General features: G+C 37.1%; 1 protein-coding gene across 1 annotated transcript in view; it reads right to left on the bottom strand.

The window, feature by feature from the left end:
* RHPN1 (rhophilin Rho GTPase binding protein 1) overlaps window positions 1-18,754 on the bottom strand; it is a 284,175-nt gene that overhangs the window by 93,465 nt on the left and 171,956 nt on the right. The window contains exon 5 of the mRNA XM_053715422.1: window positions 12,786-12,861. Within this exon, the coding sequence (XP_053571397.1) occupies window positions 12,786-12,861 (76 nt within the window). The remainder of the gene's footprint in view (window positions 1-12,785; window positions 12,862-18,754) is intronic.

Here is an 18,754-nt window from a genome sequence, read left to right as displayed (position 1 = left end):
TATTTAGTAAAGATGTCTCATCCCCTTTGGGTGAGCGTTACATATAACTTATGCTAACGGATAGTATTTAGTATAGATGTCTCATCCCCTTTGGGTGAGCGTTACATATAACTTATGCTAACGGATAGTATTTAGTAAAGATGTCTCAGCCCCTTTGGGTGAGCGTTACATATAACTTATGCTAACAGATAGTATTTAGTATAGATGTCTCCTCCCCTTTGGGTGAGCATTACATATAACTTATGCTAACGGATAGTATTTAGTAAAGATGTCTCCTCCCCTTTGGGTGAGCATTACATATAACTTATGCTAACAGATATTATTTAGTAAAGATGTCTCATCCCCTTTGGGTGAGCGTTACATATAACTTATGCTAACAGATAGTATTTAGTAAAGATGTCTCCTCCCCTTCGGGTGAGCGTTACATATAACTTATGCTAACAGATAGTATTTAGTAAAGATGTCTCTTCCCCTTTGGGTGAGCGTTACATATAACTTATGCTAACAGATAGTATTTAGTATAGATGTCTCCTCCCCTTTGGGTGAGCATTACATATAACTTATGCTAACAGATAGTATTTAGTAAAGATGTCTCATCCCCTTTGGGTGAGCGTTACATATAACTTATGCTAACGGATAGTATTTAGTAAAGATGTCTCCTCCCCTTTGGGTGAGCATTACATATAACTTATGCTAACGGATAGTATTTAGTATAGATGTCTCATCCCCTTTGGGTGAGCATTACATATAACTTATGCTAACGGATAGTATTTAGTAAAGATGTCTCCTCCCCTTTGGGTGAGCATTACATATAACTTATGCTAACAGATATTATTTAGTAAAGATGTCTCATCCCCTTTTGGTGAGCATTACATATAACTTATGCTAACGGATAGTATTTAGTAAAGATGTCTCCTCCCCTTTGGGTGAGCATTACATATAACTTATGCTAACGGATAGTATTTAGTAAAGATGTCTCCTCCCCTTTGGGTGAGCATTACATATAACTTATGCTAACGGATAGTATTTAGTAAAGATGTCTAATCCCCTTTGGGTGAGCATTACATATAACTTATGCTAACGGATAGTAAGTATTTAGTAAAGATGTCTCCTCCCCTTTGGGTGAGCGTTACATATAACTTATACTAACGGATAGTAAGTATTTAGTAAAGATGTCTCCTCCCCTTTGGGTGAGCGTTACATATAACTTATACTAACAGATAGTATTTAGTAAAGATGTCTAATCCCCTTTGGGTGAGCATTACATATAACTTATGCTAACGGATAGTATTTAGTAAAGATGTCTCCTCCCCTTTGGGTGAGCGTTACATATAACTTATGCTAACGGATAGTATTTAGTAAAGATGTCTCAGCCCCTTTGGGTGAGCGTTACGTATAACTTATGCTAACGGATAGTATTTAGTATAGATGTCTCATCCCCTTTGGGTGAGCATTACATATAACTTATGCTAAAGGATAGTATTTAGTATAGATGTCTCATCCCCTTTGGGTGAGCATTACATATAACTTATGCTAACGGATAGTATTTAGTAAAGATGTCTCATCCCCTTTGGGTGAGCGTTACATATAACTTATGCTAACGGATAGTATTTAGTAAAGATGTCTCATCCCCTTTGGGTGAGCGTTACATATAACTTATGCTAACGGATAGTATTTAGTATAGATGTCTCATCCCCTTTGGGTGAGCGTTACATATAACTTATGCTAACGGATAGTATTTAGTAAAGATGTCTCATCCCCTTTGGGTGAGCGTTACGTATAACTTATGCTAACGGATAGTATTTAGTAAAGATGTCTCAGCCCCTTTGGGTGAGCGTTACATATAACTTATGCTAACAGATAGTATTTAGTATAGATGTCTCCTCCCCTTTGGGTGAGCATTACATATAACTTATGCTAACGGATAGTATTTAGTAAAGATGTCTCCTCCCCTTTGGGTGAGCATTACATATAACTTATGCTAACAGATATTATTTAGTAAAGATGTCTCATCCCCTTTGGGTGAGCGTTACATATAACTTATGCTAACAGATAGTATTTAGTAAAGATGTCTCCTCCCCTTTGGGTGAGCGTTACATATAACTTATGCTAACAGATAGTATTTAGTAAAGATGTCTCTTCCCCTTTGGGTGAGCGTTACATATAACTTATGCTAACGGATAGTATTTAGTAAAGATGTCTAATCCCCTTTGGGTGAGCGTTACATATAACTTATGCTAACGGATAGTATTTAGTAAAGATGTCTCCTCCCCTTTGGGTGAGCATTACATATAACTTATGCTAACAGATATTATTTAGTAAAGATGTCTCATCCCCTTTGGGTGAGCGTTACATATAACTTATGCTAACAGATAGTATTTAGTAAAGATGTCTCATCCCCTTTGGGTGAGCATTACATATAACTTATGCTAACAGATAGTATTTAGTAAAGATGTCTCATCCCCTTTGGGTGAGCATTACATATAACTTATGCTAACGGATAGTAAGTATTTAGTAAAGATGTCTCATCCCCTTTAGGTGAGCATTACATATAACTTATGCTAACAGATAGTATTTAGTAAAGATGTCTCATCCCCTTTGGGTGAGCGTTACATATAACTTATGCTAACGGATAATATTTAGTAAAGATGTCTCATCCCCTTTGGGTGAGCGTTACATATAACTTATGCTAACGGATAGTATTTAGTAAAGATGTCTCATCCCCTTTGGGTGAGCGTTACATATAACTTATGCTAACAGATAGTATTTAGTAAAGATGTCTCCTCCCCTTTGGGTGAGCGTTACATATAACTTATGCTAACAGATAGTATTTAGTAAAGATGTCTCATCCCCTTTGGGTGAGCGTTACATATAACTTATGCTAACGGATAGTATTTAGTAAAGATGTCTCATCCCCTTTGGGTGAGCGTTACATATAACTTATGCTAACGGATAGTATTTAGTATAGATGTCTCCTCCCCTTTGGGTGAGCATTACATATAACTTATGCTAACGGATAGTATTTAGTAAAGATGTCTCCTCCCCTTTGGGTGAGCATTACATATAACTTATGCTAACAGATAGTATTTAGTAAAGATGTCTCAGCCCCTTTGGGTGAGCATTACATATAACTTATGCTAACGGATAGTAAGTATTTAGTAAAGATGTCTCATCCCCTTTGGGTGAGCATTACATATAACTTATGCTAACGGATAGTATTTAGTATAGATGTCTCAGCCCCTTTGGGTGAGCATTACATATAACTTATGCTAACGGATAGTATTTAGTAAAGATGTCTCCTCCCCTTTGGGTGAGCATTACATATAACTTATGCTAACGGATAGTAAGTATTTAGTAAAGATGTCTCATCCCCTTTGGGTGAGCATTACATATAACTTATGCTAACGGATAGTAAGTATTTAGTAAAGATGTCTCCTCCCCTTTGGGTGAGCATTACATATAACTTATGCTAACGGATAGTATTTAGTAAAGATGTCTCATCCCCTTTGGGTGAGCATTACATATAACTTATGCTTACAGATAGTATTTAGTAAAGATGTCTCATCCCCTTTGGGTGAGCATTACATATAATTTATGCTAACGGATAGTATTTAGTAAAGATGTCTCATCCCCTTTGGGTGAGCGTTATATATAACTTATGCTAACGGATAGTATTTAGTAAAGATGTCTCCTCCCCTTTGGGTGAGCGTTACATATAACTTCTGCTAACAGATAGTATTTAGTAAAGATGTCTAATCCCCTTTGGGTGAGCATTACATATAACTTATGCTAACAGATAGTATTTAGTATAAGATGTCTCATACACTTTGGGTGAGCATTACATATAACTTATGCTAACAGATAGTATTTAGTAAAGATGTCTCATCCCTTTTGGGTGAGCATTACATATAACTTATGCTAACGGATAGTATTTAGTAAAGATGTCTAATCCCCTTTGGGTGAGCGTTATATATAACTTATGCTAACGGATAGTATTTAGTAAAGATGTCTCCTCCCCTTTGGGTGAGCATTACATATAACTTATGCTAACGGATAGTATTTAGTAAAGATGTCTCAGCCCCTTTGGGTGAGCGTTACATATAACTTATGCTAACAGATAGTATTTAGTATAGATGTCTCCTCCCCTTTGGGTGAGCATTACATATAACTTATGCTAACGGATAGTATTTAGTAAAGATGTCTCCTCCCCTTTGGGTGAGCATTACATATAACTTATGCTAACAGATATTATTTAGTAAAGATGTCTCATCCCCTTTGGGTGAGCGTTACATATAACTTATGCTAACAGATAGTATTTAGTAAAGATGTCTCCTCCCCTTTGGGTGAGCGTTACATATAACTTATGCTAACAGATAGTATTTAGTAAAGATGTCTCTTCCCCTTTGGGTGAGCGTTACATATAACTTATGCTAACGGATAGTATTTAGTAAAGATGTCTAATCCCCTTTGGGTGAGCGTTACATATAACTTATGCTAACGGATAGTATTTAGTAAAGATGTCTCCTCCCCTTTGGGTGAGCATTACATATAACTTATGCTAACAGATAGTATTTAGTAAAGATGTCTCATCCCCTTTGGGTGAGCGTTACATATAACTTATGCTAACAGATAGTATTTAGTAAAGATGTCTCATCCCCTTTGGGTGAGCATTACATATAACTTATGCTAACAGATAGTATTTAGTAAAGATGTCTCATCCCCTTTGGGTGAGCATTACATATAACTTATGCTAACGGATAGTAAGTATTTAGTAAAGATGTCTCATCCCCTTTAGGTGAGCATTACATATAACTTATGCTAACAGATAGTATTTAGTAAAGATGTCTCATCCCCTTTGGGTGAGCGTTACATATAACTTATGCTAACGGATAGTATTTAGTAAAGATGTCTCATCCCCTTTGGGTGAGCGTTACATATAACTTATGCTAACGGATAGTATTTAGTAAAGATGTCTCATCCCCTTTGGGTGAGCGTTACATATAACTTATGCTAACGGATAATATTTAGTAAAGATGTCTCATCCCCTTTGGGTGAGCGTTACATATAACTTATGCTAACGGATAGTATTTAGTAAAGATGTCTCATCCCCTTTGGGTGAGCGTTACATATAACTTATGCTAACGGATAGTATTTAGTAAAGATGTCTCCTCCCCTTTGGGTGAGCGTTACATATAACTTATGCTAACAGATAGTATTTAGTAAAGATGTCTCATCCCCTTTGGGTGAGCGTTACATATAACTTATGCTAACGGATAGTATTTAGTAAAGATGTCTCATCCCCTTTGGGTGAGCGTTACATATAACTTATGCTAACGGATAGTATTTAGTATAGATGTCTCCTCCCCTTTGGGTGAGCATTACATATAACTTATGCTAACGGATAGTATTTAGTAAAGATGTCTCCTCCCCTTTGGGTGAGCATTACATATAACTTATGCTAACAGATAGTATTTAGTAAAGATGTCTCAGCCCCTTTGGGTGAGCATTACATATAACTTATGCTAACGGATAGTAAGTATTTAGTAAAGATGTCTCATCCCCTTTGGGTGAGCATTACATATAACTTATGCTAACGGATAGTATTTAGTATAGATGTCTCAGCCCCTTTGGGTGAGCATTACATATAACTTATGCTAACGGATAGTATTTAGTAAAGATGTCTCCTCCCCTTTGGGTGAGCATTACATATAACTTATGCTAACGGATAGTAAGTATTTAGTAAAGATGTCTCATCCCCTTTGGGTGAGCATTACATATAACTTATGCTAACGGATAGTAAGTATTTAGTAAAGATGTCTCCTCCCCTTTGGGTGAGCATTACATATAACTTATGCTAACGGATAGTATTTAGTAAAGATGTCTCATCCCCTTTGGGTGAGCATTACATATAACTTATGCTTACAGATAGTATTTAGTAAAGATGTCTCATCCCCTTTGGGTGAGCATTACATATAATTTATGCTAACGGATAGTATTTAGTAAAGATGTCTCATCCCCTTTGGGTGAGCGTTATATATAACTTATGCTAACGGATAGTATTTAGTAAAGATGTCTCCTCCCCTTTGGGTGAGCGTTACATATAACTTCTGCTAACAGATAGTATTTAGTAAAGATGTCTAATCCCCTTTGGGTGAGCATTACATATAACTTATGCTAACAGATAGTATTTAGTATAAGATGTCTCATACACTTTGGGTGAGCATTACATATAACTTATGCTAACAGATAGTATTTAGTAAAGATGTCTCATCCCTTTTGGGTGAGCATTACATATAACTTATGCTAACGGATAGTATTTAGTAAAGATGTCTAATCCCCTTTGGGTGAGCGTTATATATAACTTATGCTAACGGATAGTATTTAGTAAAGATGTCTCCTCCCCTTTGGGTGAGCATTACATATAACTTATGCTAACGGATAGTATTTAGTAAAGATGTCTCATCCCCTTTGGGTGAGCGTTACATATAACTTATGCTAACAGATAGTATTTAGTAAAGATGTCTCATCCCCTTTGGGTGAGCATTACATATAACTTATGCTAACAGATAGTATTTAGTAAAGATGTCTAATCCCCTTTGGGTGAGCATTACATATTACTTATGCTAATAGATAGTATTTAGTAAAGATGTCTCCTCCCCTTTGGGTGAGCATTACATATAACTTATGCTAACAGATAGTATTTAGTAAAGATGTCTCCTCCCCTTTGGGTGAGCATTACATATAACTTATGCTAACAGATAGTATTTAGTATAGATGTCTCCTCCCCTTTGGGTGAGCATTACATATAACTTATGCTAACAGATAGTATTTAGTAAAGATGTCTCCTCCCCTTTGGGTGAGCATTACATATAACTTATGCTAACGGATAGTATTTAGTAAAGATGTCTCATCCCCTTTGGGTGAGCGTTACATATAACTTATGCTAACAGATAGTATTTAGTATAGATGTCTCCTCCCCTTTGGGTGAGCATTACATATAACTTATGCTAACGGATAGTATTTAGTAAAGATGTCTCATCCCCTTTGGGTGAGCGTTACATATAACTTATGCTAACAGATAGTATTTAGTAAAGATGTCTCATCCCCTTTGGGTGAGCATTACATATAACTTATGCTAACAGATAGTATTTAGTAAAGATGTCTAATCCCCTTTGGGTGAGCATTACATATTACTTATGCTAATAGATAGTATTTAGTAAAGATGTCTCCTCCCCTTTGGGTGAGCATTACATATAACTTATGCTAACAGATAGTATTTAGTAAAGATGTCTCCTCCCCTTTGGGTGAGCATTACATATAACTTATGCTAACGGATAGTATTTAGTAAAGATGTCTCCTCCCCTTTGGGAGAGCATTACATATAACTTATGCTAACAGATAGTATTTAGTAAAGATGTCTCCTCCCCTTTGGGTGAGCATTACATATAACTTAGGCTAACAGATAGTATTTAGTAAAGATGTCTCCTCCCCTTTGGGTGAGCGTTACATATAACTTATGCTAACAGATAGTATTTAGTATAAGATGTCTCATACACTTTGGGTGAGCATTACATATAACTTATGCTATCGGATAGTATTTAGTAAAGATGTCTCATCCCCTTTGGGTGAGCATTACATATAACTTATGCTAACGGATAGTAAGTATTTAGTAAAGATGTCTCATCCCCTTTGGGTGAGCATTACATATAACTTATGCTAACGGATAGTATTTAGTAAAGATGTCTCATCCCCTTTGGGTGAGCATTACATATAACTTATGCTAACGGATAGTATTTAGTAAAGATGTCTCCTCCCCTTTGGGTGAGCGTTACATATAACTTATGCTAACGGATAGTATTTAGTAAAGATGTCTCATCCCCTTTGGGTGAGCATTACATATAACTTATGCTAACAGATATTATTTAGTAAAGATGTCTAATCCCCTTTGGGTGAGCATTACATATAACTTATGCTATCGGATAGTATTTAGTAAAGATGTCTCCTCCCCTTTGGGTGAGCATTACATATAACTTATGCTAACGGATAGTATTTAGTAAAGATGTCTCATCCCCTTTGGGTGAGCATTACATATAACTTATGCTGACAGATAGTATTTAGTAAAGATGTCTCATCCCCTTTGGGTGAGCATTACATATAACTTATGCTAACGGATAGTATTTAGTAAAGATGTCTCCTCCCCTTTGGGTGAGCGTTACATATAACTTATGCTAACGGATAGTTTTTAGTAAAGATGTCTCATCCCCTTTGGGTGAGCATTACATATAACTTATGCTAACAGATATTATTTAGTAAAGATGTCTAATCCCCTTTGGGTGAGCATTACATATAACTTATGCTATCGGATAGTATTTAGTAAAGATGTCTCCTCCCCTTTGGGTGAGCATTACATATAACTTATGCTAACGGATAGTATTTAGTAAAGATGTCTCATCCCCTTTGGGTGAGCATTACATAGAACTTATGCTAACAGATAGTATTTAGTAAAGATGTCTCATCCCCTTTGGGTGAGCATTACATATAACTTATGCTAACAGATAGTATTTAGTAAAGATGTCTCATCCCCTTTGGGTGAGCATTACATATAACTTATGCTAACGGATAGTAAGTATTTAGTAAAGATGTCTCATCCCCTTTAGGTGAGCATTACATATAACTTATGCTAACAGATAGTATTTAGTAAAGATGTCTCATCCCCTTTGGGTGAGCGTTACATATAACTTATGCTAACAGATAGTATTTAGTAAAGATGTCTCATCCCCTTTAGGTGAGCATTACATATAACTTATGCTAACAGATAGTATTTAGTAAAGATGTCTCCTCCCCTTTGGGTGAGCGTTACATATAACTTCTGCTAACAGATAGTATTTAGTAAAGATGTCTAATCCCCTTTGGGTGAGCATTACATATAACTTATGCTAACAGATAGTATTTAGTATAAGATGTCTCATACACTTTGGGTGAGCATTACATATAACTTATGCTAACAGATAGTATTTAGTAAAGATGTCTCATCCCTTTTGGGTGAGCATTACATATAACTTATGCTAACGGATAGTATTTAGTAAAGATGTCTCATCCCCTTTGGGTGAGCATTACATATAACTTATGCTAACGGATAGTATTTAGTAAAGATGTCTAATCCCCTTTGGGTGAGCGTTATATATAACTTATGCTAACGGATAGTATTTAGTAAAGATGTCTCCTCCCCTTTGGGTGAGCATTACATATAACTTATGCTAACGGATAGTATTTAGTAAAGATGTCTCATCCCCTTTGGGTGAGCGTTACATATAACTTATGCTAACAGATAGTATTTAGTAAAGATGTCTCATCCCCTTTGGGTGAGCATTACATATAACTTATGCTAACAGATAGTATTTAGTAAAGATGTCTAATCCCCTTTGGGTGAGCATTACATATTACTTATGCTAATAGATAGTATTTAGTAAAGATGTCTCCTCCCCTTTGGGTGAGCATTACATATAACTTATGCTAACAGATAGTATTTAGTAAAGATGTCTCCTCCCCTTTGGGTGAGCATTACATATAACTTATGCTAACAGATAGTATTTAGTATAGATGTCTCCTCCCCTTTGGGTGAGCATTACATATAACTTATGCTAACAGATAGTATTTAGTAAAGATGTCTCCTCCCCTTTGGGTGAGCATTACATATAACTTATGCTAACGGATAGTATTTAGTAAAGATGTCTCATCCCCTTTGGGTGAGCGTTACATATAACTTATGCTAACAGATAGTATTTAGTATAGATGTCTCCTCCCCTTTGGGTGAGCATTACATATAACTTATGCTAACGGATAGTATTTAGTAAAGATGTCTCATCCCCTTTGGGTGAGCGTTACATATAACTTATGCTAACAGATAGTATTTAGTAAAGATGTCTCATCCCCTTTGGGTGAGCATTACATATAACTTATGCTAACAGATAGTATTTAGTAAAGATGTCTAATCCCCTTTGGGTGAGCATTACATATTACTTATGCTAATAGATAGTATTTAGTAAAGATGTCTCCTCCCCTTTGGGTGAGCATTACATATAACTTATGCTAACAGATAGTATTTAGTAAAGATGTCTCCTCCCCTTTGGGTGAGCATTACATATAACTTATGCTAACGGATAGTATTTAGTAAAGATGTCTCCTCCCCTTTGGGAGAGCATTACATATAACTTATGCTAACAGATAGTATTTAGTAAAGATGTCTCCTCCCCTTTGGGTGAGCATTACATATAACTTAGGCTAACAGATAGTATTTAGTAAAGATGTCTCCTCCCCTTTGGGTGAGCGTTACATATAACTTATGCTAACAGATAGTATTTAGTATAAGATGTCTCATACACTTTGGGTGAGCATTACATATAACTTATGCTATCGGATAGTATTTAGTAAAGATGTCTCATCCCCTTTGGGTGAGCATTACATATAACTTATGCTAACGGATAGTAAGTATTTAGTAAAGATGTCTCATCCCCTTTGGGTGAGCATTACATATAACTTATGCTAACGGATAGTATTTAGTAAAGATGTCTCATCCCCTTTGGGTGAGCATTACATATAACTTATGCTAACGGATAGTATTTAGTAAAGATGTCTCCTCCCCTTTGGGTGAGCGTTACATATAACTTATGCTAACGGATAGTATTTAGTAAAGATGTCTCATCCCCTTTGGGTGAGCATTACATATAACTTATGCTAACAGATATTATTTAGTAAAGATGTCTAATCCCCTTTGGGTGAGCATTACATATAACTTATGCTATCGGATAGTATTTAGTAAAGATGTCTCCTCCCCTTTGGGTGAGCATTACATATAACTTATGCTAACGGATAGTATTTAGTAAAGATGTCTCATCCCCTTTGGGTGAGCATTACATATAACTTATGCTAACAGATAGTATTTAGTAAAGATGTCTCATCCCCTTTGGGTGAGCATTACATATAACTTATGCTAACGGATAGTATTTAGTAAAGATGTCTCCTCCCCTTTGGGTGAGCGTTACATATAACTTATGCTAACGGATAGTTTTTAGTAAAGATGTCTCATCCCCTTTGGGTGAGCATTACATATAACTTATGCTAACAGATATTATTTAGTAAAGATGTCTAATCCCCTTTGGGTGAGCATTACATATAACTTATGCTATCGGATAGTATTTAGTAAAGATGTCTCCTCCCCTTTGGGTGAGCATTACATATAACTTATGCTAACGGATAGTATTTAGTAAAGATGTCTCATCCCCTTTGGGTGAGCATTACATATAACTTATGCTAACAGATAGTATTTAGTAAAGATGTCTCATCCCCTTTGGGTGAGCATTACATATAACTTATGCTAACAGATAGTATTTAGTAAAGATGTCTCATCCCCTTTGGGTGAGCATTACATATAACTTATGCTAACGGATAGTAAGTATTTAGTAAAGATGTCTCATCCCCTTTAGGTGAGCATTACATATAACTTATGCTAACAGATAGTATTTAGTAAAGATGTCTCATCCCCTTTGGGTGAGCGTTACATATAACTTATGCTAACAGATAGTATTTAGTAAAGATGTCTCATCCCCTTTAGGTGAGCATTACATATAACTTATGCTAACAGATAGTATTTAGTAAAGATGTCTCATCCCCTTTAGGTGAGCATTACATATAACTTATGCTAACGGATAGTATTTAGTAAAGATGTCTCATCCCCTTTGGGTGAGCGTTACATATAACTTATGCTAACGGATAGTATTTAGTAAAGATGTCTCATCCCCTTTGGGTGAGCGTTACATATAACTTATGCTAACAGATAGTATTTAGTAAAGATGTCTCCTCCCCTTTGGGTGAGCGTTACATATAACTTATGCTAACAGATAGTATTTAGTAAAGATGTCTCATCCCCTTTGGGTGAGCGTTACATATAACTTATGCTAACGGATAGTATTTAGTAAAGATGTCTCATCCCCTTTGGGTGAGCGTTACATATAACTTATGCTAACGGATAGTATTTAGTATAGATGTCTCCTCCCCTTTGGGTGAGCATTACATATTACTTATGCTAACGGATAGTATTTAGTAAAGATGTCTCATCCCCTTTGGGTGAGCGTTACATATAACTTATGCTAACGGATAGTATTTAGTAAAGATGTCTCATCCCCTTTGGGTGAGCGTTACATATAACTTATGCTAACGGATAGTATTTAGTAAAGATGTCTCCTCCCCTTTGGGTGAGCATTACATATAACTTATGCTAACAGATAGTATTTAGTAAAGATGTCTCAGCCCCTTTGGGTGAGCGTTACATATAACTTATGCTAACAGATAGTATTTAGTATAGATGTCTCCTCCCCTTTGGGTGAGCATTACATATAACTTATGCTAACGGATAGTATTTAGTAAAGATGTCTCCTCCCCTTTGGGTGAGCGTTACATATAACTTATGCTAACGGATAGTATTTAGTATAGATGTCTCCTCCCCTTTGGGTGAGCATTACATATAACTTATGCTAACGGATAGTATTTAGTAAAGATGTCTCCTCCCCTTTGGGTGAGCGTTACATATAACTTATGCTAACGGATAGTATTTAGTATAGATGTCTCCTCCCCTTTGGGTGAGCATTACATATAACTTATGCTAACAGATAGTATTTAGTATAGATGTCTCATCCCCTTTGGGTGAGCATTACATATAACTTATGCTAACAGATAGTATTTAGTAAAGATGTCTCCTCCTCTTTGGGTGAGCGTTACATATAACTTACTTTTAGTGCCTCCGAGAAATCCAGGTCTTTTGTTTCTTTTAAACCCAACGGTATCATGGGGACGCTGATGACTTCACTGAAACACAATAAGTAACACAAATGAACATTCTAATGGATAATTTGATAGAACTATTGCAATATTTCCAATCAAAATTTACTGTGAGCAAATTAAAGGGATGGGAAACCCCCCAAAAATTTATTTCATAATTCAAATAGAACGTGATTTTAAACAGCTTTATAATTTACTTCAATTATCACATTTTCTTTGGTCTCTTGGTACCTTTTGTTCAACAGCAAATCACAAAGAATTTGTTTTAATTTCTATCCCTTTTAGCAAGGGGTGTTTTACTTGAGATATATCCATGTTATTAAAGAAGCAACTTTCTAAATTACTTCTATCATCTAATGTGTTTGTTCTCTTCATATCCTTTGTTGAAATGGATACCTAGGTAGACTCTGGAGCTGCTAATTGGTGACTGCATATATATGCCTCATCATTGGCTTACAGCTAGCTCCCAGTAAGTGCATTGCTGCTTCTTCCACAAAGGTTACCAACAGAATGAAGCAAATTAGAGTTTTTCAAATTGATATTCGCTATCTGAATCATGAAAGAAAACATTTTGCATTGTATGTTCCTTTAAAGAGAAATAACATTTCCCATGACACAGTGAGATACAAGTCAGTCTCTGATATCTTATTCTAAAAGCAGCTCCTCTGAACTGGGGTCTAGAGGAGAAAACTACATTGCCATTATTAATCCATTTGTTTTTTTGTTATAGGTCAACTGGCCTCAAGAATTCAGCCTCTACAATTCACTTAAAGGGACAATGAACCCAATTTTTTCTTTTGTGATTCAGATAGAGCATGCAATTTTAAACAACTTTCTAATTTACTCGTATTATCAATTTTTCTTTGTTCTCTTGTTATCTTTATTTGAAAAAGAAGGCTAATCTAAGCTTTTTTTTGGTTCAGAACTCGTTACAGCACTTTTTTTTATTGGTGAATGAATTTATCCACCAATCAGCAAAAACAACCCAGGTTGTTCACCAAAAATGGGCCGGCATCTAAACTTAGATTCTTGCATTTCAAATAAAGATACCAAGAGAATGAATAAAATTTGATAATAGGAGTAAATTAGAAAGTTGCTTAAAATGTTGTTATGCTCTATCGGAATCACAAAAGAAAAAAAATGGGTTCAGTGTCCCTTTAAAAGGAAACATTTAGACCGGGGTTGTTGAACCTTTCTGATAGTAGTCATCTCGCAAATGTGCTGCATTGCATGTGTCTACAGTATCTTTATTACAATTTGTAGATTTTTGTTTAAAACATCACATTATAAATCCATAATATAGATCTCCAATTAAAGGGACATGAGACCACAATTTTTCTTTCATGATTCAAATAGAACATACAAATTTGAGCAATTTTACAATTTACTTCTATTATCAAATTTGATTTGTTCTTTTGATATTCTTTGTTGAAAAGAATACCCAAGTATGCTAAGGAGCAGCAATGTACTACTGGGAGCTGACTCTCTGCGATGGTGTGGTGTCTGAATACTGATGCACAGGGTCCTCAAACGATATGTGCGTATGCCGTAGAAAATTGTTGCCCAATTTATCATTAACCCCTTAAGGACAAGGCCATTTTTCAATTTCTTTCCCTTAAGGACCAGGGCTATTTTTACATTTCTGCTGTGTTTGTGTTTAGCTGTAATTTTCCTCTTACTCATTTACTTTACCCACACATATTATATACCGTTTTTCTCGCCATTAAACAGAATTTCTAAATATACCATTATTTTCATCATATCTTATAATTTCTATAAAAAAATAAATTGGAAAATATGAGAAAAAATTGGAAAAAAAAACACACTTTTTCTAACTTTGACCCCCAAAATCTGTTACACATCTACAACCACCAAAAAACACCCATGCTAAATAGTTTCTAAATTTTGTCCTGAGTTTAGAAATACCCAATGTTAACATGTTCTTTGCTTTTTTTGCAAGTTATAGGGCAATAAGTACAAGTAGCACTTTTCTATTTCCAAACAACTTTATTTCAAAATGAGCGCTAGTTACATTGGGACACTGATATCTTTCAGGAATACCTGAATATCCCTTGACATGTCCATATTTTTTTTTAGAAGACATCCCAAAGTATTGATTTAGGCCCATTTTGGTATATTTCATGCCACCATTTCACCGCCAAATGAGATCAAATAAAAAAAATTTTTCACTTTTTCACAAATTTAGGTTTCTCACAGAAATTAAAATAAACGCTTCTCTGGGATGGCCTTTGTTCAGAAATAGCAGACATATATGGCTTTGGCGATGCTTTTTGGTAATTAGAAGGCCGCTAAATGCCACTGCGCACCATACGTGAATTATGCCCAGCAGTGAAGGGGTTAATTAGGGAGCATGTAGGGAGCTTCTAGGGTTAATTTTAGCTTTAGCGTAGTGTAGTAGACAACCCAAAGTATTGATCTAGGCCCATTTTGTTATATTTCATGTCACCATTTCCCCGCCAAATAAAAAAAAAAAAACGTTCACTTTTTCACAAACTTTAGGTTTCTCACAGAAATTAAAATAAATGCTTCTCTGGGATCCCCTTTGTTCAGAAATAGCAGACATATATGGCTTTGGCATTGTTTTTTGGTAATTAGAAGGCCGCTAAATACCACTGCGCATCACACGTGAATTATGTCTAGCAGTGAAGGGGTTAATTAGGTAGCTTGTAGGGAGCTTGCAGGGTTAATTTTAGCTTTAATGTAGAGATCAGCCTCCCACCTTACACATCACACCCCCTGATTTACATATGCTTCTGTGTAGGATCCCCCCCTTAGCTCCCAACCTCCCTGATCCCCCCCCAAACAGCTCTCTATCCCTCCCCCTCTACCTTATTGGTAGCCATCTTGGGTACTGGCAGCTGTCTGCCAGTACCCAGTTTACAAAAAAACCCTGCTTTTTTATATTTTATTATTTTTTTCTGTAGTGTAGCTTCCCCCCAGCCAAACAGCAACCCCCCACCCCCACCCAGATCCCTTAGATGTATGTTTAAAAATTATTTTGTACCCACTCTAACTTTTTATTTTTACATTTCTGTAGTGTAGCCGTTCCCACCCGCTTCCACCCCGTGCACGCGTCTGCCCCCGCCCCCCCCGTGCACATGCGCGCGCCTCAGTGTGCGCCCCCGACGGTCACGCGCCCGATCCCGCCTCCACGTCATAGCTAACATCGATGGCCGCCCACCCACCTCCCATTGCAGCTCCCACCCACCAACGATACCGGCCACAGATGTCTGGTGCAGAGAGGGTCACAGAGTGGCTCTCTCTGCATCGGATGGCCAAGGGGTGTTATTGCAGGATGCCTCGATGTCGAGGCATCACTGCAATAACCGGAAAGCGTCTGGAAGCGAGCAGGATCGCTTCCAGCCGCTTTCAACCCCTAATGTCGTACAGGGTACGTCGCTGGTCTTTTAAGACCAGGTTGTGTGCAACGTACACTGTACGACATGCGTCGTTAAGGGGTTTTATGCAATTAATTTATGCTTTGGATAGCTTAAAGGGATAGTCTAGTCAAAAACTTTCATGATTCAGATAGAGTAGCAATTTTACGGACATTTTTAATTTACTCCTATTATGAATATCTCTTTGTTCTCTTGGTATCTTTATTTGAATGTAAACTTAGAAGCCGGACTATTTTTGGTTCAGCACCTGGGTAGCACTTGCTAATTAATGGTTACATTTAGACACCAATCATTAAGTGCTACCCATGTGCTGAACCAAAAATGGGCCGGCTCATAAGCTTACATTCAAATAAAGATACCAAGAGAATGAAGAAAAATGTATAATAGGAGTATATTAGAAAGTTGCTTAAAATTGCATGCTGAATCATGAAAGTTTCATTTTGACTAGACTATTCCTTTAAAGGGACAGTCTACTCCAGAATTGTTATTGTTTTAAAAGATAGATAATCCCTTTATTACCCATTCCCCAGTTTTGCATAACCAACCCTGTTATATTAATATACGTTTTACCTCTGTGATTACCTTGTATCTAAGCCTCTGCAGACTGCCTCCTTATTTCAGTTCTATTAATACCCTTTTTACCTATGTGATGATCTTGTATTTAACCTTCTGCAGACTGCCCCCTTATTTCAGTTCTTTTGACAGATTTGCATTTTAGCCAATCAGCGCTGATACCTAAGTAACTCCACGGAAGTGAGTACAATGTTATCTATATGGCACACATAACATAGTGCTGTCTAGCTATGAAAAACTTTAGCATAAGAGCCTACCTAGGTTTAGCTTTCAACAAAGAAAACCAAGAGAACAAAGCAAATCTGATGATAAAAGTAAATTGGAAAGTTGTTTTATAATTCCATGCCCTATCTGAACCATGAAAGTTTAATTTTGACTGGACTGTCCCATTAAGTAACATCTATAAATAACAGAAAAGGTTATGATGCAAACTATTACACCACATTACATGATTAAAAGGTAACCATAGGAGCTGATTCAGTTGTTGTTAGGCAGGTTCCCTATTTGTTATGCTACCTACATATGCTGGGTGATTTAGGACATATGAGAGTTTAAAGGAACAGCAAACCCAAAATCTTTCTTTCATGATTCAAAAATAGCGTGTCATTTTAAACTTACTGATTTAATTATATTATCTAATTTGCTTTGTACTCTAGGCATCCTTTGTTGAAGAAGTAGCAATGCACTACTGTGAGGTAGCAGAATGCATTGGGTGAACCAATAAAATGAGGCAGATAGGGACTTCCGGTGGGCGGAGCTAGCGGCTGGCAGCAGAAGTACAGAGCTCCGGGAATCTGCTTCATATTAATGGTATTATTTGCTGCCAGCCAACTTTCCCCACGACGCTGCCTTGCTGGGTTGCACTCCACGGTACCCCATCCGGCCTAAGAACCATCGTGAAGGGCAGAAAATCGCCCTTGCCTCGGAAGTCAAAATCGAACTGCGCCACACGGCGCGAGCGGTAACGCTAACCGGCGCCATATTGGAGGAGCTCCCCCCTTCACCTCTGTGCCAGCTTCAACTCAGAACGGACCTTACAAGCAGACCGGCCTTGAATGTGGTAATCGGACGGATCAGGTGAGAGGCGGTAACACCGCGGACTATTACACAGCTGGTTAGAACCGCTCCACCTCAAACTATAACCGTGTGAGGCCCTGATAACGGACTCCCCGGAAAGTATTCCATGCATGCCCATAAGAGATTGCTGCACACTCTGTAAAAATAATGTGGATGCACTAATGTAAACTCAGATACATCAGCTTTAACCTACAACAAGGCACAACCTCACTTCCCTACAGGGAGACAAACTTGCTATTAAGTTTTCAGCAGGGGGATATCGGCCTTCTCCTACCCCAGTAGTTGCTAAGGGGGGAGCGTTTAAACACCTGCTCTGCTTGAGAACTGATCATTGGGACAATCCCTGCATAAACCGTATATTGCTCTATACAGACTTTTCCTATACAGACTCTTTTCACCTCATAGCTGGTATAGCTCAATTTTTTTAGGATTGTATTTCTGATCCATCAGCCCAGAACCGCTCCACCTCAAACTATAACTGTGTGAGGCCCTGATAACGGACTCCCCGGAAAGTATTCTATGCTTGCCCATAAGAGATTGCTGCACACTCTGTAAAAGTACTGTGGATGCATTGGTGTAAACGCAGATCAATCAGCTTTAACCTACAACAAGGCACAACCTCACTTCCATACAGGGAGACAAACTTGTTATTAAGGTTTCAGCAGGGGGATATCGGCCTTCTCACGCCCCAGTGGTTGTTAAGGGGGGAGCGCATAAACACCTGCTCTGCTTGAGAGCTGATCATTGGGACAGTCCCTGCATAAACCGCATATTGATCTATACAGACTTTTCCTATACAGACCCTTTTCACCTCATAGCTGGTATAGCTCAATTTTTTAGGATTGTATTTC

Source organism: Bombina bombina, chromosome 5 (assembly GCF_027579735.1).
Source record: "Bombina bombina isolate aBomBom1 chromosome 5, aBomBom1.pri, whole genome shotgun sequence".
Taxonomy (NCBI): Eukaryota; Metazoa; Chordata; class Amphibia; order Anura; family Bombinatoridae; genus Bombina; species Bombina bombina.
Note: the sequence above shows the minus strand (reverse complement) of the source record. Positions and strands in the feature narration are given on the sequence as shown.